This window comes from Daphnia carinata, chromosome 9 (genome assembly GCF_022539665.2).
Source record: "Daphnia carinata strain CSIRO-1 chromosome 9, CSIRO_AGI_Dcar_HiC_V3, whole genome shotgun sequence".
In the NCBI taxonomy this organism is placed as follows: domain Eukaryota; kingdom Metazoa; phylum Arthropoda; class Branchiopoda; order Diplostraca; family Daphniidae; genus Daphnia; species Daphnia carinata.
The window spans coordinates 5905619-5930371 of record NC_081339.1 but is presented as its reverse complement, the minus strand read 5'-3'; the positions used below and the strand labels follow the sequence as shown (position 1 = coordinate 5930371).

General features: G+C 44.3%; 5 protein-coding genes and 1 long non-coding RNA gene across 8 annotated transcripts; 3 read left to right on the top strand and 3 right to left on the bottom strand.

Moving 5' to 3' along the window:
- Positions 1-582: 582 nt before the first annotated feature.
- Positions 583-2597, bottom strand: LOC130688677 (longitudinals lacking protein-like). The gene is made up of 9 exons (XM_057511676.2): positions 2182-2597; positions 2022-2116; positions 1892-1962; positions 1495-1826; positions 1314-1410; positions 1131-1217; positions 956-1066; positions 690-890; positions 583-614 (listed from the first exon to the last, which is right to left on the bottom strand). Exons 1-8 carry the CDS (start codon positions 2365-2367, stop codon positions 706-708), a joined length of 1164 nt encoding a protein of 387 aa, XP_057367659.1. The 5' UTR covers positions 2368-2597; the 3' UTR covers positions 583-614; positions 690-705.
- Positions 979-2169, top strand: LOC130688686 (uncharacterized). Its single transcript, XR_009000502.2, has 3 exons — positions 979-1042; positions 1103-1430; positions 1503-2169. It is a non-coding gene; the product is annotated as an uncharacterized LOC130688686 (long non-coding RNA).
- A 285-nt stretch (positions 2598-2882) lies between the features above and the next one.
- On the bottom strand, positions 2883-4931 carry LOC130688676 (ruvB-like helicase 1). The gene is made up of 7 exons (XM_057511675.2): positions 4700-4931; positions 4500-4628; positions 4272-4446; positions 3832-4203; positions 3671-3774; positions 3186-3475; positions 2883-3118 (listed from the first exon to the last, which is right to left on the bottom strand). Exons 1-7 carry the CDS (start codon positions 4838-4840, stop codon positions 2959-2961), a joined length of 1371 nt encoding a protein of 456 aa, XP_057367658.1. The 5' UTR covers positions 4841-4931; the 3' UTR covers positions 2883-2958.
- A 249-nt stretch (positions 4932-5180) lies between these two features.
- On the top strand, positions 5181-9726 carry LOC130688674 (glucose-6-phosphate 1-dehydrogenase-like). Of its 2 annotated transcripts, XM_057511671.2 has the most exons (7): positions 5181-5278; positions 5865-6266; positions 7060-7178; positions 7831-8195; positions 8262-9063; positions 9169-9329; positions 9408-9726. In XM_057511671.2, the coding sequence occupies exons 2-7, from the start codon at positions 6248-6250 to the stop codon at positions 9505-9507; spliced, it is 1566 nt and encodes a 521-aa protein (XP_057367654.1). In that variant the 5' UTR covers positions 5181-5278; positions 5865-6247; the 3' UTR covers positions 9508-9726. The 2 variants fall into 2 exon arrangements, with proteins under 2 accessions (XP_057367654.1, XP_057367655.1); XM_057511672.2 differs by lacking the exon at positions 5865-6266 and having other exon boundaries at positions 5257-5278.
- LOC130688685 (uncharacterized) lies at positions 9717-10363 on the bottom strand. Its single transcript, XM_057511686.2, has 2 exons — positions 9972-10363; positions 9717-9897 (listed from the first exon to the last, which is right to left on the bottom strand). Exons 1-2 carry the CDS (start codon positions 10211-10213, stop codon positions 9717-9719), a joined length of 423 nt encoding a protein of 140 aa, XP_057367669.1. The 5' UTR covers positions 10214-10363.
- An 84-nt stretch (positions 10364-10447) lies between these two features.
- Positions 10448-21379, top strand: LOC130688671 (inositol 1,4,5-trisphosphate receptor-like). Of its 2 annotated transcripts, none has more exons than XM_057511669.2 (20): positions 10448-10639; positions 10752-10958; positions 11023-11093; positions 11163-11860; positions 11935-12774; positions 12843-13021; positions 13085-13474; positions 13539-13842; positions 13923-14511; positions 14570-15522; positions 15584-15909; positions 15969-16835; positions 16907-17018; positions 17074-17811; positions 17878-18265; positions 18328-19459; positions 19526-19799; positions 19989-20315; positions 20389-20550; positions 20635-21379. In XM_057511669.2, exons 2-20 carry the CDS (start codon positions 10858-10860, stop codon positions 20713-20715), a joined length of 8532 nt encoding a protein of 2843 aa, XP_057367652.1. In that variant the 5' UTR covers positions 10448-10639; positions 10752-10857; the 3' UTR covers positions 20716-21379. The 2 variants fall into 2 exon arrangements, with proteins under 2 accessions (XP_057367652.1, XP_057367651.1); XM_057511668.2 differs by having other exon boundaries at positions 10448-10649.
- The last annotated feature ends 3374 nt before the right edge of the window (positions 21380-24753 follow it).

The following is a 24753-nucleotide window of genomic DNA, read 5'->3' as shown; positions in this document are numbered from 1 at the left end:
CTCTTTCTTGTGGTAGGGTCTAATCTGTTCACGAGCATAAAGACAAGTGGTGTTTCCTGTGGTCAGTTCTTTTGACCCAATTCCATTTCTAGTTTTACAATGTGGGGCATTTTGCCTCTAAACGAGTACAGCAACATGGCAAAGGTGAAGAGGATTAGTTTCCTGAGAGACCAACTGGGACAGAACATGGACCAATTGTGGCTCATTTTCGCTCTAAATGCCCAATAAATGCCATCTGGCAATTATTGGCATATAATTTCACCACCAAAAAGGATGAACACCAGATAACAACTCAAGATGATTCATTTGGAATAGTCACAACGTTTCAGATCTAGTACATCCGATTCTACAATCACTTCACACCACAAGTTAGAATCGGTTAGAATCAAATACATTATATAAACGTTTTCTTTCGAGCAATAAACTTATTTTTCAGTTACTCTTTACACACGAAGCATTTGTTTCTCTGAAGGCGGACCACTTCGCTATAAATTCGGCCCTGAGTTTGTGTCATGTCTAAATGAGATGCATAACTTAACGAGAGAGAAAAAAGAAACATGCTGAGAACTGAGAATAGAAAGATGATGTGAAACATCTTGTTTCGTTACAAAGACCTGAGAAAACAACCAAATAATAAATCAATAGAACTCAACTTCAACTGAAAAAAAGAAGAAAAAAACAAACAAAACCTTAGACATTGTGTTCTCAGTCGACATCATCACCCGATGTTCTTGCTTTCTGCTGTTCTTTGTATTCTTGATAATCTTGAATGTAGTCCGGATGCTTGCGTCTGATGTGTTTCTGGATGTAGCGGCGTTGTGAGAGCATGTGAGAACATATGGGGCAAGGAAAGGACGGGACGACTCCGCATTCGTATCGAAGATGAGCAACTTCACATCCAAGTACGAAAACTAATCAGTTATCAGTTAAATATTTAATGAGATCACAATCTAACCTGCGTTGTTCTTTCTTTTATAGCGCCGTCCACATCGGGGGCAAGAAAAAGGTCTGTCGCCGCCATCGGGATCTTCTATTATGATAGGTTCAACTGTACCTCCGTCTCCATCTAAATCATTCAAAGATCAATGAGCATTCTATTGAGAGTTACACTAACATTTGACGTTTTTCACATTGCGAGGAATCCGACATGGTGAGATCATAATTAGTTTCAGAGGCTCCAGCGCCATTCTCTGAAGCCCAAGTCTCGTTACCGGTTTCTAATCAATACATTTTAAAGATAAATAAATAAATTCATAAATAGTAAAAGTAAATTTTTTAAATATTTATCCAGGGAGATAAAAATTCCATCCCACCCTGAGCCGAAGCTATTGCTCCGTAAGAACCAGAAGCGGAAATGCCACTGAGACTATGCTGAGAATTCCCGGCACTCCAGCCTTCATCATCTTCTTCCTACAAAATTGCCATCAAATGTGAGAAGAAATTTTTGTTATTAAAATTTTAAAAAAAGGGAAAAGCTAATCTTTTTCTGATTACTTTAATAGATTCCTGATCCGAATGCCTTTCTTGATCGTCTTCGAGTTGCTCGCCAACGGTGGGATCAGTTTCCATCTCACAGTCTCCGACATCAGGCGTTTCGTCTGATTCGGCGGGTTGTTGTTGTTGTAGTTGCTTTCGTTCTGCCAAAGTTTTTGTTCTCTTCGAGACTGCTTTAGGTCCATGCAAACGCGGTGGGCAAGGCATTTTTGACTGAGATTCCGTTTTTTGTATTGTGCTATCCACAGCAGTAGCAGGGTTATCATTTGCCTTCTGCTTTTTTGAAACAAGACTTGACATGTATTTGCGATGATTTGGCTTATCTGCAAGACCTGAAGAAGAATAAGTGGTTTCACTATTCATGTAAAGATGCATAAAGGAAAGCTTGGCATTGTACCTTTAATTTGCAATGCTTCAGCGGTCTGTAGAAAGCTCTCTAACTGATACTGAGAGATGTTGACTTCTCCTCTGGCACATTGAAAACATATTTTTACAAACACAATAGAATATATTACAAAATAAAATACCTGTACATGAAGTCAACTAAGGATTTCAGGTCACTGAATGCAACATCTTTCAAAAACACAACAGCATGCTTTTCTGTCTGTTGACTGAGCAAATCCTGTATTGGTGCAGAAATTGAAAATGAACAAATGGGTAGATAAAATGCAAAAATTTTTCTCTTACTGTGAAATACTGAGAGCAGGCAAAGAGAACTAATCTGTGTACTTTTATTGACTGGCCTTCTGCAGCTAAAACTACATCAACCAGACTTTCTCTCACAAGTAGAGAGTCAAGGACAGATACTAAGGTACTGTGATGATTGTTCCATTTAAGACAGAACTCTTGAATATCGTGCTGACTGCCCATCATCAAGGCGAACAAACTCGTCCACCTGTTCAACTCCACACTTCAAGCCAAAATCGTTGTGGTTCTCCAATCAGGGTTGGCCAATGTAATAAAGCACCACCCAAAGATACTAGGTTACGTCAGAAATATATTGTTGATTGGTTACTTAAGCCAGTATAACCAAACTCGGGCCTATTAAGTTGACAATCCAGCAGGTGTGCATTAAATATCGAGACGACTGAAAGACGCCGAGCTGTTTGATCGCATATAGGATCTACATTGTCGTCTGCTATTTTGGCGGGGCATGGTTGCCAGACCAGCACCAGAAAAAAAATTTCAGTTTTAAAATAATAACGTGCACCTTGAGTGGAATAGAAATGTATGCTTTGTTTTCCCGTTATCAGACCCTAAACAAAAAATACAAGGGCTTTCCAACACCGTTTAGCACTTTTGAAAGAGAAGCGACAGCATTTTCGAACAGAGCTAAACATTCGGGGATGGAAATGCTATACAAGAAAAGCAGAGAGGCAAGCTGGAAGTCGAATTTGTTATTCGTGGTACGCAATTTTATTATGAAAAGAAAAAAAACGACAGACCAGACTTGACTTGGGTAAATCACTTCATGTACTTGTCTTTGTCTTGCGTCAAAATCTTGGCTGATGATTTGGCGTCGAGGAAAAGACCTCCGACTTCTTTAATGTCTTCGTTCGTGATGGAAGAGCGACCGTTCACCTTGGCCGTCAGAGCAGCAGGGGTCAGTAACTGGACGGCATACCTTAGAAAACACGCAAATTGTTATCATTTTTTCCCCGTACATGCAAGATCAATATTTCAACGAATACCTCAAAGTAGTCCTGTTGCCCAATTCGCCAAGTGCTTGCAAAGCATCATCTTCAATGCTCAGTCCTTCTGTCTTGGCACGAATGCGAATAATTTGTACCATCTCTTCGGCAGAATATTTCATCGTTCGCAGAATGAGAAGTCGATCTAGCAGATCGAGCGGAATACCGTGTGGCGCCACGACATCATCGGTACCCCTGACTGTGCACATTCCTCGATTGGTGGCGAAAATGACGATGGGGGCAATCGCCGATTCAAGCGCCTTTTGCAGATAAGTGAAACATTCCATGTCCTGTATATCCAGTAAATGTGGTTATTAAATTGCCTCTACAAGTAAATATAAGATGACGTTATTTTTCCTTCACGCCAACAAGGGATTGACATGTAGTCATCGCTATCAAGTTACTGCCGCTTAAACGCTACTTCAACACTATCAGACTGAAAAGTAGTACTACAAAAGGGAAGTCGAAAAACTATGGTACTGTACCAGCATGTGCACTTCGTCGATAAAGAGGACACCAGGTACGAGTTCCGCAATGCCTTGATCAATGTACTTGTTGACTACTTTGTTGATTTCCCTTCTCAGTTTATCTTGAATAACAAGGAAAAATTTAAAATTCCATCAATTTCTTTAAATCTTAAGTTTACCGGTAATTTCGGTCTTTTTGGGTTTCATGAGCTGGCCCATCATAGAAAGAATGTCTTGCCCTCCCTGGGGACGGGCATTGGCTACATCCAAATCGTGGAGGGTCACGTCCTGAACAATTTCTTTCTTTTTGTGGACATCTCCTTTCGGTAACGGTACATATTCTTCGGCTTCAAGATCAAATTCAGTTGCGTACGTATCTGATCGGCCTTGGCGTTTAACAGCTCCGCTATTTGCTTCGATATAAATGACGTCGCCAATTTCTACGCGTTCCTTTTGAAGCGATTCATAAATCGACGGATCCAACTTCAGCTGCTTTGTTCCTTTGGCTGTTTTCAGTCCAATAATCACATGGCTGACTGTTTTACCATAGCCTATGTAGTAAATAGATTTCTCTGTAATAAATACTGAAAGAAACAGCAACAAATTAAGAGTATCTAACCTCCCATAGGATTTTCTGTCTCTACTGGAGTTAATTCAATAATTTCTCCTTCATACACTTCTTTTGTTTCTTTGATTCGGAGGCCTATTGCTCTTCGAAAGTTTTCCATTAAAACTTCGGTTTTTTTAATTTCAGTACTGAAAACCTCCGAGCCCACCATTGGACAGAAAGGGACCTAAAAATTTCAATTAAATTCAAGTTCTGTTGTGAAAGTAAGTCAGCACTTACCTTGTTGCCTAAGTCTTGAGCTATGGCCATGGCAAGTGCAGTTTTGCCTGTTCCAGGCGGCCCTGCAAAAAGCACTGCCCTACCAGCCATCCGTTTGGACCTAATTAAATCAACTACTAGACCAGCTGCCTATAAACAGGGTTTTATATACATGTTAACAGAGCTGTGGGTTTTAAGCATTGGAAAGAATGATTTAGTACTTCTCTGGCTTGAGCTTGGCCGACTAAACCGGCAGCAACGTGAATGGCACTACCATTTTCATCCAAGCCGAGACCTTTGACATGGCTGTGAGCCGAGATTCTTTGGGTTTTCACCGTACTTCTCACTTCTTCAATCTTCATTTTTTAATTGTTAAAACGAACGCAAATTCACGAAAATGTGGACGCCTCGAGCATACGAACACGAGACCAACTTCGGTTGCTATGGTAACGGGTGCCACTTTCGCGAGAGCCATCTGGTAGATTTTAAAAATTTTCTCGCAAAAAATTTATTTATTTACAAGTTAGAAATATATCGTCAAACTACTTTAGTTAATAAAACGTGTACCGGAAAATATTTCGATGCGAAATGATGCAGCTTGGATGGTTACATATTGCGTTACGAAATGTATTAAAACAAGTTTCTACAACCAACGACGATGCACTTTTCCAGTAAAAATACTCTACCATGTAAGAGCAGAAGTGTGGTTGCCGAAGCAATGAGGCCAAATGAACACCTTTCGTCTGTATATCGATGTGTTATAATAGGATAAACATTCCACGTTGTGATATAAGCCATTGGTTCGTTGAATTTCATTTATATTTATCATCAGTTTCTTCTTTACCTTGCACTTTCGTTGAATTTTATAGCGTCGGAGTTTCTAAAATACGTGTATCGTTGGTGCATGGTCTACTAGTAAAATTCGTTACGTGTGTATTCACACAAGTCGTGATCTTTGGCACTTCCAATTCCTAGACAAATAGGGACGCTTTCACTCACGTCACGATGACTCGCCCAAAAAAAAACTACGTGATCGTTGTCTTTATTTATGAAACAGTAGTGTGTTCTTTTAAACCACCTGCAGGCAATCCAACTTGAAATCGTCCTCTATTGAATACTCATCTAGTGGCCATAATATGGCCATCCACTAGACGTAAACTCTAGCAATTCTAGCCAATTGAATTGTACATCATTTTCTTATTATCCACGTGATTGATGGTCTTAGCGACAACAGGTAGCAATTAGTATCTAATTTGCTGACCATCCACATCTCAATAAGTAAATAATGAATCCCACTGAGAGAGTTTTTCCATGGTACTCTTTAACTTGAACCATTAATTGTTGAAGACGTCCGATGATCGTTTTCTTTCTTTTTTATACGAACAGCGCAGGAGAAAGAAGGCAGGGGACAGCGGACGGTTTTTTTTTTTGGGTGAAGGGGCGCGGCAAGCAGACACGCACGCGGTACGGTGGCACGAACCAATAACACGCATTTGGAGTCCTGCAGGCTGAACGAGCAGAGTTGTTGCATAAGCGATTGTATACACACCGAGTGAGAAATATCTCTACACGAAATCTAGACGCAGTCCCTATTGTCGGTGAAGTTGTGTGTGTAGCGACGCATTAAAAAGGGCCGACCCGAGAGATAGTTTGTCTCAATCGTTGGCAAGACGGGGTCCTTGGCTACTTGCTGCAGTCCTCAAAACTCGGTAGTTGTGGTTCTTCCGACGACTCTTCAACATCGCCATAATCAAGCAGAAGATAACGACATGGGAACTAAAGTTGAAAGTATTAAACAAAAATTTTTCACATACTTTTTAAAATTATTTCTTCCTGGTTAGGCATCGCTGTTTTGTTTTTTATGTTGTCTTCGTATTATCGAAATTTACGGCCTTGTTGTATAAGGCGTGGGAAACGTGTTGTGGGTATTCACGCTGTTTTATAATTAGATAAGATTGGATTACGGGCCACCACCAAAAATCTCCAACTGTTTCAATTTTGACAACGCTCAACACATGGATTAAGTGTTCCATTGAATTTGGTCGACAGGTGGATTTTTAATTTAAACTTGGCCGCAAGGCAATGGCATTCCGCGTTGGGCTGCAACACCTCAATTTGGTGCCCGTCTTCATTTCTCTTGTCCCGTTAGTTTTTGGGGATGGCCATCGTCTCTTAGTGTCGCAAGCTGTTGACATTTGTTGATTACGAAATGGAATGTAACGAGATCATTGCTAAACGTGGAAGTTGTGGCGAACCACACCCACACGGTTTGGCGTTTAAAAATCCATTTGTGACTGGCCAAGGAGAAAAAAGGAGAACATTGTGTAACCTCGTTGTGGTTGAAGGATTGAAATGATTTAGAAAGCTGCGATACTCATTATTTCAATATGCATAAATTTCAAGTTGTTTGGTTAGCTGAACTTTCGTGCGCCAGTTGACCATTTCCGCCAATCTAACCTCAATCTATTTTTTCGTTGTTGTCGAATGAATTAGACTCTTTCAATATTTCTCACGCACTTGCTCCACTATTTCTAATGGAACCAGCACTTAATTGATTTTATTTTGCAATTGTTTACAACAGCATCGTCGCCTGAGGACTCGCTGTCGCTGATCCGCAAATCTCTGCGCTCCGTGCACATGTCGCAAGCCGAAGTCTTCGAGGAGTCGACACCTCATCTCTTCGTCATCTTTGGCGCATCGGTATATTCCATTTTTGATTGTTTTATTTATGTAGTCGCCATGACGTCGGTCATTCATCTTCGCCCGAAATTATCTGCGCTCTCTCCCTATCATTCTGTCTCTGTTTCCCTAGTTACGGCAAGTTGGATTGCCTGCCACCGCAAAACCGATCGCATTGTAATGCATAAGAGAATGAGCAAGCACTCGACGCTCTGTTACACTCACGTGAAAGTGCCCTCAATTTTCGGGTTTTTGTTCTTTTCCAACACTCACGCGCCTTTCTTTTGTTCACAAATTCCCCGTTCTGAACTCGAAGAAAAGAAACAAGTCTTTTTCAAACCAAATAAGCCAGGGAATTTTTTTACCTGAAAAAAAGTGGTTCGGCAACTTTAATTATGAGGTTATAAAACACGTATTTTCTTTCTTGTCGTTAAGTTAGTCATTAAACTCCCCCCCCAAAAAAAAAAAAAAAATTACAGACATAAACTCGCTGATTGCGCTCCCATGGCTTTGGAACCGATTATTAGATAGAACGAATTACGGCATTTCCACACGAAATTTTAGATGAGAACAGCGCAAACGCCCGCACTTTCACCCACAGCACCGTATTGATTCTATAAAAATGAAATTAATTTTTCAATTGTGTTTTTTCGATTATTGCTTTCCAATACAGGGCGATTTGGCGCGCAAGAAGATCTACCCGACCATCTGGTGGCTCTACAGGGACAACTTGTTGCCGAAAAACACGCTCTTTTTCGGCTACGCCCGTTCGCACATGAAAGTGGAGGAGCTCAAGGCCAAATGCCACCAATACATGAAAGTGAAGGAGGACGAACAGGAACGCTATGAAGCATTTTGGGAAGCCAATCGTTACGTGGCCGGCGGTTATGATTCGCGAAGGGATTTCGAATTACTCGATCAAGAGATGAGCCAATATGAACGCGGACCTGCAGCTAATCGTCTATTTTATCTGGCCGTCCCGCCATTCGTCTTTGAAGCCGTTACGGCCAACATCCGCAGTGCCTGCATGGCAAAAAAGTAAACTAATCAATTTCCTCTTCTAATATTGGATTCATCCTTGTTTAATAACGATTTAAAAAGTAGGGGCTGGACGCGAGTGATTGTGGAAAAGCCGTTCGGAAGAGACTTGGACTCGTCGGCCCGTCTCTCGTCCCACTTGGCCTCGCTCTTCCGAGAAGAGCAAATCTACCGCATCGACCACTATTTAGGCAAGGAAATGGTCCAGAACCTGATGATCCTCCGTTTCGGCAACCGGCTGTTCGGTCCGACGTGGAACCGCGAGAGCATCGCCAGCGTCCTGATAACTTTCAAGGAGCCGTTCGGGACCGAGGGTCGCGGCGGCTACTTTGACGAGTACGGCATCATCCGCGACGTCATGCAGAACCATCTGATGCAGATGCTCTGTCTGACGGCCATGGAGAAACCGGCCTCGACTCACCCCAACGACATTCGCGACGAGAAAGTCAAAGTCCTCAAGTGCATCCCGGCATTGACGTTGAACGATGTTGTTCTTGGCCAGTACGTTGGTGATCCCGAAGGCCAGGGCGAAGCCAAGGAGGGCTATTTAGATGATCCGACGGTGCCGAAAGACTCGAGGACGCCCACCTATGCCTCCGCAGCGTTGCGTATCAACAACGAGCGATGGGATGGTGTTCCATTTATCCTGCGTTGCGGCAAAGCATTGAACGAACGAAAGGCTGAAGTCCGGATCCAGTACCGTGATGTCCCTGGCGATATTTTCCAGGGACAGGCCAAGCGCAACGAGCTCGTCATCCGCGTCCAGCCGGGCGAGGCCATCTACGTCAAAATGGTCACCAAAACGCCCGGCATGAGTTTCGACATGGAGGAAACTGAACTTGATCTGACATATGGAGCACGTTACAAGGTATCGTTTTTAATTGTTTTTATTAATTCAGTTGTTGTGGGGAGAATAATCGAAACCGTATATACTTGTATTTGGTTCATTAATAATTAATTTTAACATTTTCAGCACGTCAAAATGCCCGACGCCTACGAACGGCTCATCCTCGACGTCTTTTGCGGATCTCAAATGCATTTCGTCCGATCGGACGAACTGGCCGAAGCTTGGCGCATTTTCACGCCTCTCTTGCATCAAATTGAAGAGGAGAAAGTGAAGCCTGTGCCCTACAAGTTTGTTAAACATGTCAACATTTCCGCACTATCTTTAATTGAACTTATCCGTTATATTTTTTGCTTCGAAAAAAAAAGGTATGGCTCAAGAGGTCCGAGAGAGGCTGACGACTTGCTGGCGCGTAACAACTTCAAATACTCGGGCTCGTACAAGTGGGTGAAACCTTCATCCATTTAAACGATGACATTCCAACAAAGAATATTCCTGAATCTGTTTTTATAATTAATCAAGAATTAATTGAAATTAAAAGCCTTGAATGACTTAATGTAGAGGTTTCTCTTGGTTGTCTTTTTTTTTTAAGATGGTTTATTTTATGTTTCTTTTTTCGAGGTTCGGATTGCATGTTTGATGTCTTTATTTGCAGATTCATTGAGCTCAATAAATCTCTATTCCTTGGTCTTAGAGGTGCTGGACTTTCTTTTGTTTTGCGATTCGGTCTGAAGGAGGGAGTTGGCCACAAAACGCTTGTTCACCCTAGCGGGTTTCTTGCTCCATTCTGACGGGCCTCCAACGTCAGCTCTGGCCTTGCTTTTTGCAGCTTCTTGCAGCAATTCTGCGACAGCCAGTCTACACAACAATTGGCATTATTAGGTATGAATTATCTTACAGGATGTGGAATTTACTGGACGTTACGAACAAACCGTTCAAGCATTGCATCATCAGATCCCTCACCCACTTTCGCTTCACATTTGCTGATCTCACAGTTCTGGTGGCTGGCACTAGTGGGGGGTGATGCAAGGCTCTGGTCGCTTTTCTCTCGGATGTCTTGCCGCTTATCGGCAGCCGCTCCACCCGACCGAAATGGAAATCGTTTCCTCAGAAATTTGGCTTCAAACCGCAATCGTTTGGCGACTGTTTCTGGATCATTAAGTTGGTTATTCATTGTGCCGGCTTTTCACACTTTTCTGTGCATCAACGGAGCATAAAGTCTCTGTATGATTTGGACTAGCTGTCAGTAACTTGTTGTTTTGAAAACATTGCAGTCGACAGTAAGCCCATCTATCGAGAGCCCATCGTTTCAAATGCCTTTCTAATTTTTTGGGGGTTTTATTTTGCATAACAGTGACGAAAGTGCAACAACTTCCATACTGAGTAACTGCAAAACACACATCTTTTCGATGCTAGTCGTCCCAAACTTGTCAAAATATCACGAGTACTAGCAGCACCCTGTTGCGATAACCCGCGTGCTAACAGTCTGTTTGGTAGGTGAGGCCTCCATCCCTACAGGGGCAGCAGACCACTTTCGGACAAAAATGGAGACGTGACACTTGTTGCACTTGCGTGTTTGTCCAAGTGTCCACTACAGCAGGTGGTTTCATGTAACAATCCATTTCTTTGTTCTTTATGTTTTCAACTTAATGAACTTGACTAGTTGTATTATTTGTAGTAATCCATTTGTTCTCATCTGAACTTGGCAACAGGTTGCCAATGGTGTAATGGTCGTTTGATTCAGGTCAACACGATCTGAAATTTGTGTTGCGTGTTGTTGATCGCCTTGTTGGTCGGTTTCTCGACTAGAGGCTTGTTATGATGGGGGAATTACTTGGCTCTGGATCTTTTTTGCACCTGGGAGATATTGTCTCTTTGTTTGCAGAAGGCAGTGTTTCTGCCTTTCTCAGCACACTTGGGTACACTATTTTGTTATCCTTATATAGTCTGTTGTGATGTAACGTGTTCTGTAACGACTTTCAGTCTCGTAGACGACAGATGCGTAGTCAACCCTGAAGCTGGTGATTTGACTAACCCACCCAAGAAATTTAGAGGTAAGAAAAGAATAGCAAAAATTATTTTTTAAAAATGCAACTTGAACTTTCTTCAAATTTTTTCTTTAGACTGCTTATTTAAAATATGTCCCATGAACCGATATTCATCCCAGAAGCAATTCTGGAAAGCAGCAAAACAGAGTTCAGCTGGTGGTGGAAGTGGAGATGCTTCCCTTCTCAAAAGGCTACACCATGCTGCGGAAATTGAGAAGAAACAGAATGAGACGGAGAACAAGAAGGTGATGGGCAGTCTTGTTCGGTATGGCAGTGTGGTGAAGCTGCTGCATTTGAAATCCAACAAGTATTTGACGGTCAACAAACGGCTGCCGGCCTTGTTGGAAAAGAACGCGATGCGAGTGTCGCTGGACCCGTCGGGCAACGAAGGCTCTTGGTTCTACATTTTGCCGTTTTACAAGTTGCGCTCGACCGGCGACACGGTCGTCCTCGGCGACAAAGTCATCCTGAACCCGGTCAACGGCGGGAGCCAAGTCCTTCACGTGGCGGCCAACCACGAACTGCCGGACAATCCCGGCTGCAAGGAGGTCAATGTCGTCAATTCGACGACGCCCTGGAAGATTTCGCTTTTCATGGAGCACCGCGAGAACCTGGACGACGTCCTGAAAGGCGGCGACGTTGTCCGTCTCTTCCACGCCGAGCAGGAAAAATTCCTGACGATGGACGAGCACAAGAAGAAGCAGCACGTCTTTTTGCGGACGACGGGCCGCGTCTCGGCCACTTCGGCCACGTCCAGCAAGGCCCTTTGGGAGGTAAGTGCGCCACGAAAATTGTTGATTCTTCCATTTCAAATATCACAAAATCCTTATTTGTTTGTGGGATAAAGGTGGAAGTTGTCCAGCACGACCCCTGCCGTGGCGGTGCTGGCCATTGGAATTCTCTTTTCCGTTTCAAGCATTTGGCCACTGGTCAATACTTGGCGGCCGAAGTAGATGATGACACAGCAGTGGACGGTATGCGAAGCAAATTACGCGACTCCAACAACGGCCCGGTATACCATTTGGTACCGGTGCCTCATGCCAATGAAATTGCTTCGATTTTCGAACTGGACCCAACAACCTTAACCCGGGCAGATTCACTCGTTCCTCAATCGTCTTTCGTCCGTCTCCGCCATTTGTGCACCAACACGTGGGTCCACAGCACGGCCATCCCCATCGACAAGGACGAGGAGAAGCCCGTCATGTCCAAAGTGGGCAGCGCCGTCGTCAAAGAGGACAAAGAAGCTTTTGCTTTGGTGCCCGTCCCGCCGATGGAAGTCCGCGATTTGGATTTCGCCAACGACGCCTGCAAGGTGTTGGTCGGTGTGTCTGCCCGTTTAGAGAAGGGAACCATATCGCAAAATGAGCGACGCTCCATCACGAGTTTATTGCAAGATATCATCTACTTCATTGCCAATGGCGAAGCCGATCAGAACAAATCGGATGCGCTTGAATTGCAAGTGACGGTTACAAATCGCGATCGGCAAAAGTTGCTGAGAGAGCAATCGATATTGAAACAACTGTTTAAGATCCTGCAGACGCCATTCCTCGAGCCCAGCAAAGACAGCGAAGGCCCTTGGCTTCGACTGGACGAGCTACAAGATCCGAAAAATGCGCCTTACAAGTACATTTTCCGTCTGTGCTATCGCATATTCCGCCTCAGTTTCCAGGACTATCGCAAAAATCAGGTTTTTATTCCCTCGTTGTACCAACACCTTTGGCTTTGAATTAAACACAATTTAAAATTATCCATCAGGAATACATCGCCAAGCACTTTGGCTTCATGCAGAAGCAAATCGGTTACGATATTCTGGCAGAGGATACCATCACAGCTTTGCTTCACAACAATCGCAAATTGCTGGAAAAGCACATTACGGCCGCCGAGATCGAAACGTTCGTTGGACTTGTCCGCAAAAACATGCGCCAATGGGAATGGTATTTCATTTTTAACAATTTGAATCTCCTTTTCTCTTTTAATTTGTTTTAAAACTCGTTCAGGCGATTCCTCGATTATCTGTCTGATTTGTGTCTGTCCAACAAAGTGGCCATTCCCGTCACGCAAGAATTGATTTGTAAAAGCGTACTCAGCCCTGAAAATTCGGACATTTTATTGGACACGAGAATGCTGTTAACTCCGCAGGAGATGGAAATGGATCCCGATAGTTTCAATTACGAGGACGACGATGTCATTCTGATTTGGGGACGTCAGCAAACCACGAGAAAGTTGGCCGATTTAGCCCTGAGAGCTCGTGGAGGGGGAGTTGAAGAACAGGCCATTCTCGACTACTATCGACATCAATTGGATTTGTTCAGCAACATGTGCCTCGATCGCCAATACCTGGCCATTAATAGATTATCAGAGCATCTCGGCATCGACCTTATTCTCAAGTATGTTGCAACTTTCTATTTTCGTTCGTGCTCTAGATTATTTCCAGTTTATCTCTTCGTACAGATCGATGGCGGACGAAGCGTTGCCTTACGAGTTGCGTGCTTCGTTTTGTCGATTGCTGTTACACATGCACGTCGACCGCGACCCGCAAGAGCCCGTGACGCCCGTCAAATACGCCCGTCTCTGGTCCGAGATCCCCAAGCAACTGTCGATCGAGGATTACGACAACAAGTTGCCGGACGAGAACAAAGAGGCGGCCAACCAGAAATTCAGTTCGACGATGATGTTTGTCGAAGACTATCTCTGCAATTTGGTGCACAAGGCCTGGAGTCTGCAATGCAAGGATCAAAACAAACTCACGTTCGAGGTTTACAACTTTACCGCTAGATGGCGTTGACCAAAGGCGCGTTTTTTAAATGATTTTTCTTTCATTCGTTTAACAATTAGGTGGTGAAACTGGCCAGGGAGCTCATCTATTTTGGCTTCTACAGCTTCAGCGATTTGTTAAGATTGACGAGGACGTTGCTAAATATCTTAGACAGTGCGTCTAGTCCTGGAGATGCCGAATATTACCACAAGAATAGCCAAGGATCTTCGGGACAGAATCAACAGCAATCCAATGGCAACAGCCAAGAACTGGAAACTCCCGATGGAGGTGGAGTGTTGCGATCCTTAGGCGACATGGGCGCCGTCATGACCAGTTTGGCCCTGGGCACGGCCGGTTTCGCCAAATCGCCCATGCCGCTCTCTTTGCGCAAATCCGTCCAGTCGCAGACGAAAAAAGAGGATCCGCTCGTTATGGACACGAAATTGAAAATCATCGAAATCCTCCAGTTCATCATGAACATGCGCCTGGACTATCGCATCAGCTGTCTCTTGTCCATCTTTCGCCGTGAATTTGACGAGTCGAGTCCATCGGGCCCTACGAGTGGAAGTGACACACCCAAGTTACTCGAAAAGCGAATCGATTTGGAATCAATCAGTTTAAAAGCAGAGAGCATATTTGATAACCACCACACCAAAATCCACATAGGAGGTACGTCCGTTTAATGGCCGTTTTTATAGTTTTAATTTAAAATTTCCGGTTTTTGCAGTCATGGAGAATGGTGAAAATGATGACGACGATGGAGCTTTCTGCGATTTGGACTTGGACGGACAAGGAGGCAAGACGTTCTTACGCGTTTTGCTGCTGTTGACGATGCACGACTCGCCTCCGCTCGTCTCTGGCGCCCTCCGTTTACTTTTTCGACACTTTTCACAGCGCCAGGAAGTCCTGCAGGCTTTCAAGCAAGTCCAGCTACTCGTCTCTGACAGCGACGTCGAATCCTACAAGCAAATCAAGGCCGATCTAGACGGTTTGCGTTTATTAGTGGAGAAATCTGAATTGTGGGTCTACAAGGCGAAAATCGCCACCACCGAGGACGAAGTGAGCAGTCCAGGAATGAATGGAGCAGGAGACGAAAAGAAGGTGGTCATCAAGAAAGAAACGGTGGATCTATTAGACGAAGATGGCGGCCAGGGCCAGCCGGACTCGTTGCTCCTGGACAATAACAACAGCATCATTCAGCACCATCCGTTGCCGCCCAACAAGAAACCTGCCGTCCGAGGGCCGATGTTGAGCACCTCTGACAAACAAGGGTCGGCCATCGACCTGGACATCGGCCCGCCCTTGGACGAATCGCAAGCCATCAATTACAAACAAATCCAGCAAATCCTGGCCAGGATGAACCGACTGTGCGTCCAGCCCGTCCTCACCACGACGTCGTCCTCTGGCAGCCAAGGGGGCAGTGGTGCCGGGGGTAGTGGTTCAAGCGGAGGATCGAATAGCAATTTGAGACCGCGCAAACACGAGCAGCGGCTGCTGAGGAACATGGGAGTGCACACGGTCGTGCTGGATCTCCTTCAAATTCCGTACGATCGCAAAGAGGACGTGCGGATGAACGAGTTGATGCGATTGGCCCACGAGTTCCTCCAGAATTTCTGCCGGGGAAATCAGCCCAACCAGTCGCTTCTCCACAAACACCTGGAACTCTTCCTGACTCCTGGGGTAATGCAAATTCATTTATAAAATTTTGGTTCGTTTTGTTCATTCGATATGTCTTTTCCAGTTGCTGGAGGCGCAGACGATGTGCGCCATCTTCCAGGACAATGCCCAACTGTGCGGCGAACTGAGCGACAAGGTCGTCCAGCATTTCGTGCACTGCATCGAGACGCACGGACGGCACGTCGAGTACATCCACTTTTTCCAGACGATCGTCAAGGCCGAAGGCCAGTTTATCCGCAAGTGCCAGGATATGGTCATGCAGGAGCTGGTCAACGTCGGCGAAGACGTCCTCGTCTTTTACAACGACAAGGCCTCGTTCAACTCTTTTGTCGAGATGATGAGAGCAGAACGACATCGATTGGATGCCACCGACAGTAGCGGAGCTCTGAAGTAAACTTTATTTTCATTTCTATCTCGTGGATTGTAATTAATTATTTTAAACGTCATAGGTACCACATCGAACTGGTCCGGCTGCTGGCCCTGTGCACCATGGGCAAAAACGTCTACACGGAAATCAAGTGCCACAGTTTGCTGACGCTCGACGACATCGTGGCCATGGTCTCGCACAAGGACTGCATCCCGGAGGTCAAAGAAGTTTACATCAACTTCCTCAATCACTGCTACATCGACACGGAGGTCGAAGTCAAAGAGATTTACACCTCCGGACACATGTGGAGTCTCTTTGAGCGCAGCTTCCTCGTCGACATGGCCAGATGCGCTTCGGCCACTCACGACCGCAAACACGCCGACGCCGCCTTGGAGCACTACGTCACGACGTCGGCCGTCAGCGTCGTCACCACTTTTTTCCGCAGTCCGTTTTCTGATCAGAGCACGGCCGTCCAGACCCGACAGCCCGTCTTTGTCCAGCTGCTTCAAGGCGCCTTCCGGCTCTCTCAATGCGCCTGGCTGAGTTCCACGCAACGACACAACGTCGAGAGTTGCATCCGCACGTTGTCCGACATGGCCCGCAGTCGCAGCATTGCCATTCCATCCGATCTGGACAATCAGGTGACGTCGCTTTTCAACAAACCGACTCTCCATTTAGGGGCCAGCAAGGCCAGCAAAATTTTTCGATCTTCGCGACTTCAATCGGCCCAGCTGAGCCGCGAATCTTCACAGTCGCAGTTAAGTGTCCGGTTTGACAGGACCATCATCGAAGGACTTCAAGATATTGTCGTCCTACTAGAAGCCCAGCTACATCCATTGGTTCAAGCCGAGTCGTCTGTCATCGTCGATGTGCTGTACAGGCCTGAATATCTTTTCCAGCCGGGCACGGAAGCTCGTAAGAAATGCGACAATGGCGGTTTCATTCGCAGGTAGAAAAAAAAATGTGAAACTTTGAAAAATTAAATGGTGAAGATAAATGATGAATTGTTTAAATATTTAGATTAATAAAACACACGGAAAGACTGTTGGAGGACAAAGAGGAGAAACTGTGCATCCAGGTGTTGAACACGTTATGCCAAATGATGAACTTTGATGTCCACAATGGCGAAAAGGTACCCCCATATAATGACAATATGCTACATTTTGATTAACTATCTTTATCAATAGGGTGACGCCTTGCGCAAGAATCTTTTACTTCGATATTTCGCCAAACCGCCTACCACGAACAGCAAAAAACCCGAACACGCCGGCACAGGTTCAACGACAGCTGGAACTCATTCGATGTTGGGTGGCGGTGGCGCAGGCCAATCGACGCTGACGACTCACGGCCCTGGAGGTCGTCTGCTATCGCGAGGTGAAATGAGTTTACACGAAGTCCAAGTCTATTTGGACCGGGAAGGCGCCTCGGATTTGGTGGCCGAACTGGTCATGAAATCCTGTCTCTCTCCCAACGTCTTTATGGAGGCCGTCCAGCTGGGCATCGCTTTATTGGAAGGCGGCAATCCCGTCATCCAGCGGAGCCTCTACAACAAACTGCAGTCGGCCGAGACGAGCGCCGTCTTTTTCAAAGTCTTTCACGACAAGGTCCGCGAGTCGCAGGCGGAAATCCGATCCACCATGTCCGTCAACACGACAGAAATGGCCTCGGCCGGCAGCCACAAATTACACGACTCGGCTTCGGACAATGTCAAGGAAAGTTATTCGTACGATATCAAGATGAGGAACCAACGGATGATGCCATCGAGGGCATCCAATGGCAACGTCGCCGCATCTGAACGAATGGATTCGTACGGTTACGATCCGTGGAACAATTCGAGGTCGGATGATTCGACGACGACGACGATGTTGAGCAGCGTCAATTCGACGCTGGAGGATTTGGTCCGACAACAACAACAACCCAAATTGGTGAGACTCGAATTTATGCTGAATATTTTTCTTTAATTTTAATGTATTTCATCTTTTCGTCAACAGATGGCGATGGATTCGGATGTGGAATCCAAACTATCAGCCAAAGTTCTTGTCATGTTGCCCGTCTTCCGGTTTCTCCAGCTGCTCTGCGAGAACCACAATCGCGACTTGCAGAATTTCTTACGAGCCCAGTCGAACAAAAACAGCTACAATTTAGTGTCGGAGACGCTCATGTTCCTCGACTGCATTTGCGGGTCGACGACGGGCGAGCTGGGCCTCCTCGGCCTCTACATCAACGAGCACAACGTCGGACTCATCAACCAGACGCTGGAAACGCTTACCGAGTACTGCCAGGGCCCTTGTCACGAGAACCAAAACTGCATCGCCACTCACGAGTCCAACGGCCTGGACATCATCACGGCCCTCCTCCTCACAGACATTAATCCGCTTGGTATATTTTAAAATTATTTATTTATCGCTTTTGGCCTTCCTTTTTTACTTCTGAAATTCTAGGACAACGGAGGATGGACATGGTGTTGGAATTAAAGAACAATGCGTCGAAATTGCTGCTGGCCGTCATGGAGAGTCGCGGCGACAGCGAAAACGCCGAGCGGATCCTTTACAACATGAACCCGAGACAACTGGTGGACGTCGCTTGCAAAGCGTACCACCAGAAATTGGTGGGCGGCGATGAAGCGGCCAGTCCGATGGAAGTCGGCCACAACATTTACATTTTGTGCCACCAATTGGCCCAGCACAACAAAGAATTGGCGTCGCTGATGAAACCCCATCTGGTAGATGGCACTAGTGGCGACGTCGCTTTGCAGTACTACGCCAATCACACGGCCCAGATCGAGATCGTCCGCCAGGACCGGACGATGGAGCAGATCGTTTTTCCCATTCCGGAAATGTGCGAATATTTGACAAACGACACGAAAGTGCGCGTCTTCAACACGGCCGAGCGCGACGACCAAGGATCGAAAGTGGCGGCCTTTTTCGAACGGGCCGACGACATGTTTGACGAGATGAAATGGCAGAAGAAATTGCGCGGACAGCCGCTCCTCTTTTGGGTCAGTCGCCACATGGGCATTTGGAGCAACATCCTCTTCAACTTGGCCGTCATCATCAATTTGATTGTCGCCTTTTTCTACCCGTTTGACACGGACGGACCGGCACCCGATCCTGGCACGCACCTCTCGGGCCTCATCTGGGCCGTCATGCTCTTGTCGGCCGCAGTGGCCATCACGCTACCCAAACCGTCGGGCATCCGGACGCTCGTCATGACCGTCATTCTGCGGCTCATTTGCTCTGCTGGCCCTCAACCCACTCTGATGCTGTTGGGCACAGCCACGGTCGTCTTGAAAGGCGTCCATTTATTGAGCATCATGGGGAACGCGGGGACGTTCCAGCGGAGCGTCCGTCAAATCTGCACCGACACGGAAATCATCTACCACGTCATCTATCTCGTCTTTTGTTTCCTCGGATTGAGCACGCATCCGTTTTTCTTCTCCGTCCTTTTGTTCGACGTCGTCTACAGGGAAGAGACGCTGCTGAATGTCATCCGGTCGGTGACTCGCAACGGCCGTTCCATCGTCCTCACGGCCGTCTTGGCCCTCATCCTAGTCTACATGTTCTCCATCATCGGGTCAGTCGTTTCTTTATTCATTCCTTTCCCTTACTTCATCATCCAATTTCTATTCACGGTCATCAGGTACATATTCTTCAAGGACGACTTTCTGGTTGAAGTCGATGATGACCCAGTGACGGGTGTAGTCCCGGGCACGTGTTCGTCTGACGGTTTGGGTTGCTCAAGTCGTTCAGCGAATCCTTTCATGAGCCAAATCGAAGACGGTGGAGAAGGAAAGGGAGATGATAATAAGGAACGAGCCTGCGATTCTCTCATCATGTGTATTGTCACAACGTTGAATCAAGGCCTACGAAATGGCGGAGGCATTGGTGACATCTTACGTGCGCCATCTAGTAAGGTAAAGATGCACTACAAATCCATCCAGTAATGGGAACTTGTATTTTATGTAATCCGACATTCTAATAATATTTTTTTCGCTACCGTGGGATGAAAAGCGTAAGAAGTTGCCTAATGAATTCCCTAATCATTGTCTAAAGATTGACTGTGTTTATTTTCTATTTTATTTATCTCTTTTATGGATGAGTAGGAGCCAATGTTTGGAGCTCGAGTGATTTACGACATGTTGTTCTTCTTTGTGGTCATCATTATCGTTCTTAATCTCATTTTCGGTGTCATTATCGATACATTTGCCGATTTGAGGAGCGAGAAACAACAAAAGGAGGAGATTTTGAAGAACACGTGTTTTACTTGTGGGCTCGACCGTTCGCAATTTGACAATAAAGCCGTTAGCTTCGAAGACCACATCCGACACGAACACAATATGTGGCATTATCTCTATTTCATCGTTCTCGTACGAGTCAAAGATCCGACGGAATTTACAGGGCCTGAAAGTTACGTTTATGCCATGGTCAAGGTACATTTTCTGTCCTATATATTCTTTTTAATGAAAGCGCTTGGAATTGAACGTTTTCGTATTCGTGAATTAGGACAAAAACTTGGAATGGTTTCCGCGACTTAGGGCCATCTCGTTAGCCGCCGAGGGTGAAGAATCGGAGCAAAACGAACTGCGTTCACTACAATCTCAACTCGAAACGACACAATCACTCGTGGCCACTTTGTCACGTCAGCTGGCCGAACTCCGAGACCAGGTTGTACTGTTGAAACGTCGATATCAAATGCAATTAACAAGCCTTGATCTAATATCTGACATTTCAAAAAAAAATTTTGATTAGATGACGGAACATCGGAAGCAGAAGCAACGAATGGGATTGCTTAATTCTGCTCCTGCTTATTTTCATCACCTCAGCCAATAAGACGATACTTGGTCATTCCTAATCGCTTTCATTTTTTTTTTTTAATGCACAAGAAAGATACTTCCCCAGCGCTTCCCCTTTCTTTCCAGTGTCTGCTATGAAAAACTGCCTTGCTGCTGCCACTGCAATATAACAACCGTGACAACGACTACGAGAGTCCCAAAATCACCAATTGTGTTTAACTCTCGCGTTCTGATTCTTTATTGCCCGGTGCCGTGCAACAACGAATATCAATTCATTCCGTGTCCTGATTAACGACGGTTCTGCTGACCAAGTTTGTTGTTTCCTGTTCTTTTTTTGTTTTGTTTTGTTTTCTTGGATAATTAGGTAAAACTTTCTTATTCATTGTTTTTGTTGATGGGTTGACTAGACTGAAAGATCTATTTGTCTACAACTCGATCGTGTCACGCGTTTCATAGTCTATAAGATGGGTCTACTAATAATATTGATGCGTTGTCTTCATTCAGCAGTTGTTTGCTAATGAATTGAAACAAAAATGATTTCAAATGTTTAAGTTTGTTGATTATCGTTTATTATGTCAGATGATGCATTCCACTTTTGATGCCATGCCTCCATTGCCAGCACTCATTTATTCGGGAAGTAATATTATGTAGCGAATTTGTCACATCACTGCTGCAAGAAAAATACACCAGTTGACTTGTAATGCTTTGTTCCATTAAAGTGTGGGCTGTGTCCTACTCCAACAACTCAGCTGTTACGAATCAGATAAACTGCAATGTATTAAGTTTCCCAGGTACTTTATGATCCAGGGTTGTTTGGTTGTTAAATATTTTTAGCATTATCAATACTAAAATAATCACAAGTCTGGGAGAAGTCTATTGCAAATAAACCTTTTTGATTTTCCCAAAATGCTACAATTTTGAGCTTTTTATTCCTGTATCACAATAGAGGTTCAACACCTATCGAAATGGGGAAAGTCAATAAATTGATCTTTTGAAACAAAAGTGAATGAAAAATCAGGTCATAAAAAATCCAAAAAAAACTAAAAAAAGAATTACAGAAGATTATCCGAAGAGATTACCATGGAGCATGGGCTAAGGGAGGTAAACAATCTCCATGACTTGAGGCATATTAAGGAGAGCGCCATGTTGGAATGGAACAAGTCAAAAGTGAGGTTGCCGCATGAAAATTTCACAGGGGAAAATAAAAGTGAATTTTAACGAAAGACTTGAAAATTGAAAAGTCCGCTTTTAGAAAACACAAAAATTAATTTTCAAATCTGATTCACACTATTTTGCTACACATTATCTGATAATAAAGACAAATTCCGTAGAACATCCCTTCCTCTCCAATCTTCCCATCCCATTCTCCATTTTTCTGAGTCTTCAACTTTGTCCTCGCGCGCCATACACGCTCCATTAGTCTTGCTGCCACGTGTGCACTGTAACGTAACCGCGTGCTTAGTGAGAAAAGGAAGAACCTACATTTGTGAAAAGCAATTGCTTTACATGTGATATTTCCATTTGTGGCACAAAACTGATGGCTACATCACGTTTTGTTGACAATTATAGTTTTGTCACAGTGCAGAATAATCTCGTGAGCTCTAGGACTACATGGGAGAGGTAACCCACACAAAACCACCATTATGGTAGAATTTTTTAAGATTTGCTTTCATTACCCACCAGTTTTTTTTTTTGTTCACGTCGTTTATCACGACCTCATTTCATGTCTAGCTCATATTTGGCATTTTGATAAATTTCCATTGCCACGGCCTTTTTCTTTTATTTTTTAGAATTTTTTTTTTCCCCTCGCTTTTCTTTGTTACATGCGCGCCATCTAGCGGCACAAATAATAACTAATGAAATTGGCTGATAGATGGCGCTAGTTTAGGAATCAAAAACGCATTTTCATTCGTATATTTTGTTAATAGTTATTTGTTTTTTTTTTTTCTCCTTTGGCTGGCGAAATTCAATAAAAATGTGACGCCTCGTGGATGGACACGCGCCAGTGTTTGATCGATGCATGCCTTCTCCCACCCTTGGACGGCGAGGTGTAATCAAAAACGAAGAGAGACTCGCTAAAAGGAGAGAAGAACGTTGTCCGCAAGGCCCCGAATTGGCTTCCATTTTCCTGGGCAACATCGATTACACACGTGCACGGTATATTTGTTGCCTACAATAGCAGTCGAGTCGATTGTGGTGTGAGTTACGGAGCGAGATAATCGTTTATGAATTTTCAGTTGTGGACACGTAACAAGAAACGTCTTTGTCCCTTCTCCATAAAGATTTGAATGAAAATTTGACATGAAACATTTTGACGTCCTTTTGAGAGTGAGTAAGACAGGTGCTTGTATCGACTCATTTCCTCCTTGAGGGGAAGGAAGGAAGACGAGGCCGAATTGCGGTCAGGTGGTGGTCAACATGAAAAATCAACCAAACAAGCCACACACACAAACACAGCAGGATATGTCGGTCGATGTTTTCTATTGCAGAGAGAAAACAACAAAAAAAAAAAATGGGGAATGAGAAAAAGGATGTATCTAATAGAATAATGATATCGAGGAGGAATGTTCTCGACTTCTCTTTATGTTGTTCCGTCGTCACGCAAATCAATCACAAGCAAATGCTACACACACAACTATTCGTTGTGAATATTCGAAAGGAGTTGATTCTTTTTTTTTTTTTGAGTTTTGGAATGTTTTAAGCCTGCGATTTTAATGGTATTCATTTAGAGGAGCAAACTCATTTCAGTCAGGCTAAATGATCGTCACTGTTATTAGGTGTATTACATTTTGTGTTTGTGCGTGTTCTTGCTAGTTGACGACGCTTGGCTGATCAACCGATTTCTTTTTTCAGACCGATTTCGAAAGAAAAACAGCAGCTGAGAAAGAATATGTACAGTTCACTATCCCGAAGAATAGGAAAACCAAAAAAGCGAAACGAACCACGACTATTTTTTTTTTGAAGGTAAGAATTTTCATCGTTTTTCTCTTAAACAAGAATCATTCTTTTTCTCTCTTAGAAAAAAAAAAAAAGAAAAATTGTATGGGGTTTATTGTGCTCATCAAGTTTTTGTTTCTCTTGTTCGCTCTCATTACACGCGCATTTTTTTTTTGATGGCGTCATAACAACTAGGAGGATTACGTTTAACACCAATTTCAATCATTTCCCAACGATGTTACGGATTAAAAACCTCCCGTTCTCTTTAAAAAAAAAAATGTTTCTAAAAGTCTATAAATGTTAATGAAAGTTTTTTTGTTTTGTTTTTTTCAGGAAGGAAGGAACATATCCTGTTGCTGCATTTTTTTTTTTTTTGGAAAGAAAAAGAAAAAAAAAACTATAGGGGGTATATTTCTTTTGGTGTTATTGGTTCCAGGTTTCTGGCTGCAGGTGATGGCCCACTGGGTTTTACTTGTTTTCTTTGGGCCCTTTTTCGCCTCGGAGCTTCACTCGTTCACACACCGTTTCCAGCAGGTGATTACACGACACACACCCAACATGGGTAAAAAAAAACGTAAATAGCCTATAGTCTTGTGTGTGTGAGCACTTGTCTCAATATACTTATCTTTTCTTTCTCATTTCTAATGATTTCCGTTTCCCTTTTTCACTGCCCATATTTTTTTGTTTTTTTTTTCTCTTTTATTTTAGGATCGAGTCCAGTAGACGAGCTTCGTGCCTTGGGTCAAATTTGGCCAAGACTCGAGAAAAAACAAATGAATAATCTGAAATAGGATTAGAAGAGTGGACTATGTAAAAGAGCATGTGACGGTATGTTTCATCTAGATAATGATAACTTTTTTTGGGGGGATGGCTAACTGTTGATTCTTTTGGTGCATCATAGGTAGAGCCGGTTATGCGGAACATGTGATTGGAACGGGGGGGGGGGAATCTACAGCGTGGAGGTATGTGGAATCAGACATGCATGACGGCCACGCTCTTTTGCACAGCGGCCATTTTGGCTGCCGTCTTTCCTGGTTGTGTGGTGTCGCGGTGTAGTGCGCATTGTCTGACTCATCGCAAGTCTTCATCGCCCGATACTTTGCGGTTTTTGGTGCCTCTTTCCATTTTTATTATTAGT

Coding starts and splice junctions, on each gene's coding strand:
- LOC130688674 (XM_057511671.2), top strand. Junction 9,064..9,168: donor CATATGGAGCACGTTACAAG/GTATCGTTTTTA, acceptor TAACATTTTCAG/CACGTCAAAATGCCCGACGC. Junction 9,330..9,407: donor GTGAAGCCTGTGCCCTACAA/GTTTGTTAAACA, acceptor CGAAAAAAAAAG/GTATGGCTCAAGAGGTCCGA.
- LOC130688676 (XM_057511675.2), bottom strand. CDS start 4,840: ATGAAGATTGAAGAAGTGAGAAGTACGGTGAAAACCCAAAGAATCTCG. Junction 3,775..3,831: donor CAAAAAGACCGAAATTACCG/GTAAACTTAAGA, acceptor TTGTTATTCAAG/ATAAACTGAGAAGGGAAATC. Junction 3,476..3,670: donor TCGACGAAGTGCACATGCTG/GTACAGTACCAT, acceptor CTGGATATACAG/GACATGGAATGTTTCACTTA.
- LOC130688671 (XM_057511669.2), top strand. CDS start 10,858: ATGATGGGGGAATTACTTGGCTCTGGATCTTTTTTGCACCTGGGAGAT. Junction 17,019..17,073: donor ATGTCCACAATGGCGAAAAG/GTACCCCCATAT, acceptor CTTTATCAATAG/GGTGACGCCTTGCGCAAGAA. Junction 20,316..20,388: donor ACGTTTATGCCATGGTCAAG/GTACATTTTCTG, acceptor TTCGTGAATTAG/GACAAAAACTTGGAATGGTT.
- LOC130688685 (XM_057511686.2), bottom strand. CDS start 10,213: ATGAATAACCAACTTAATGATCCAGAAACAGTCGCCAAACGATTGCGG. Junction 9,898..9,971: donor GATGATGCAATGCTTGAACG/GTTTGTTCGTAA, acceptor ATTGTTGTGTAG/ACTGGCTGTCGCAGAATTGC.
- LOC130688677 (XM_057511676.2), bottom strand. CDS start 2,367: ATGATGGGCAGTCAGCACGATATTCAAGAGTTCTGTCTTAAATGGAAC. Junction 1,827..1,891: donor TGAAGCATTGCAAATTAAAG/GTACAATGCCAA, acceptor ATTCTTCTTCAG/GTCTTGCAGATAAGCCAAAT. Junction 1,067..1,130: donor CATGTCGGATTCCTCGCAAT/GTGAAAAACGTC, acceptor TGAATGATTTAG/ATGGAGACGGAGGTACAGTT.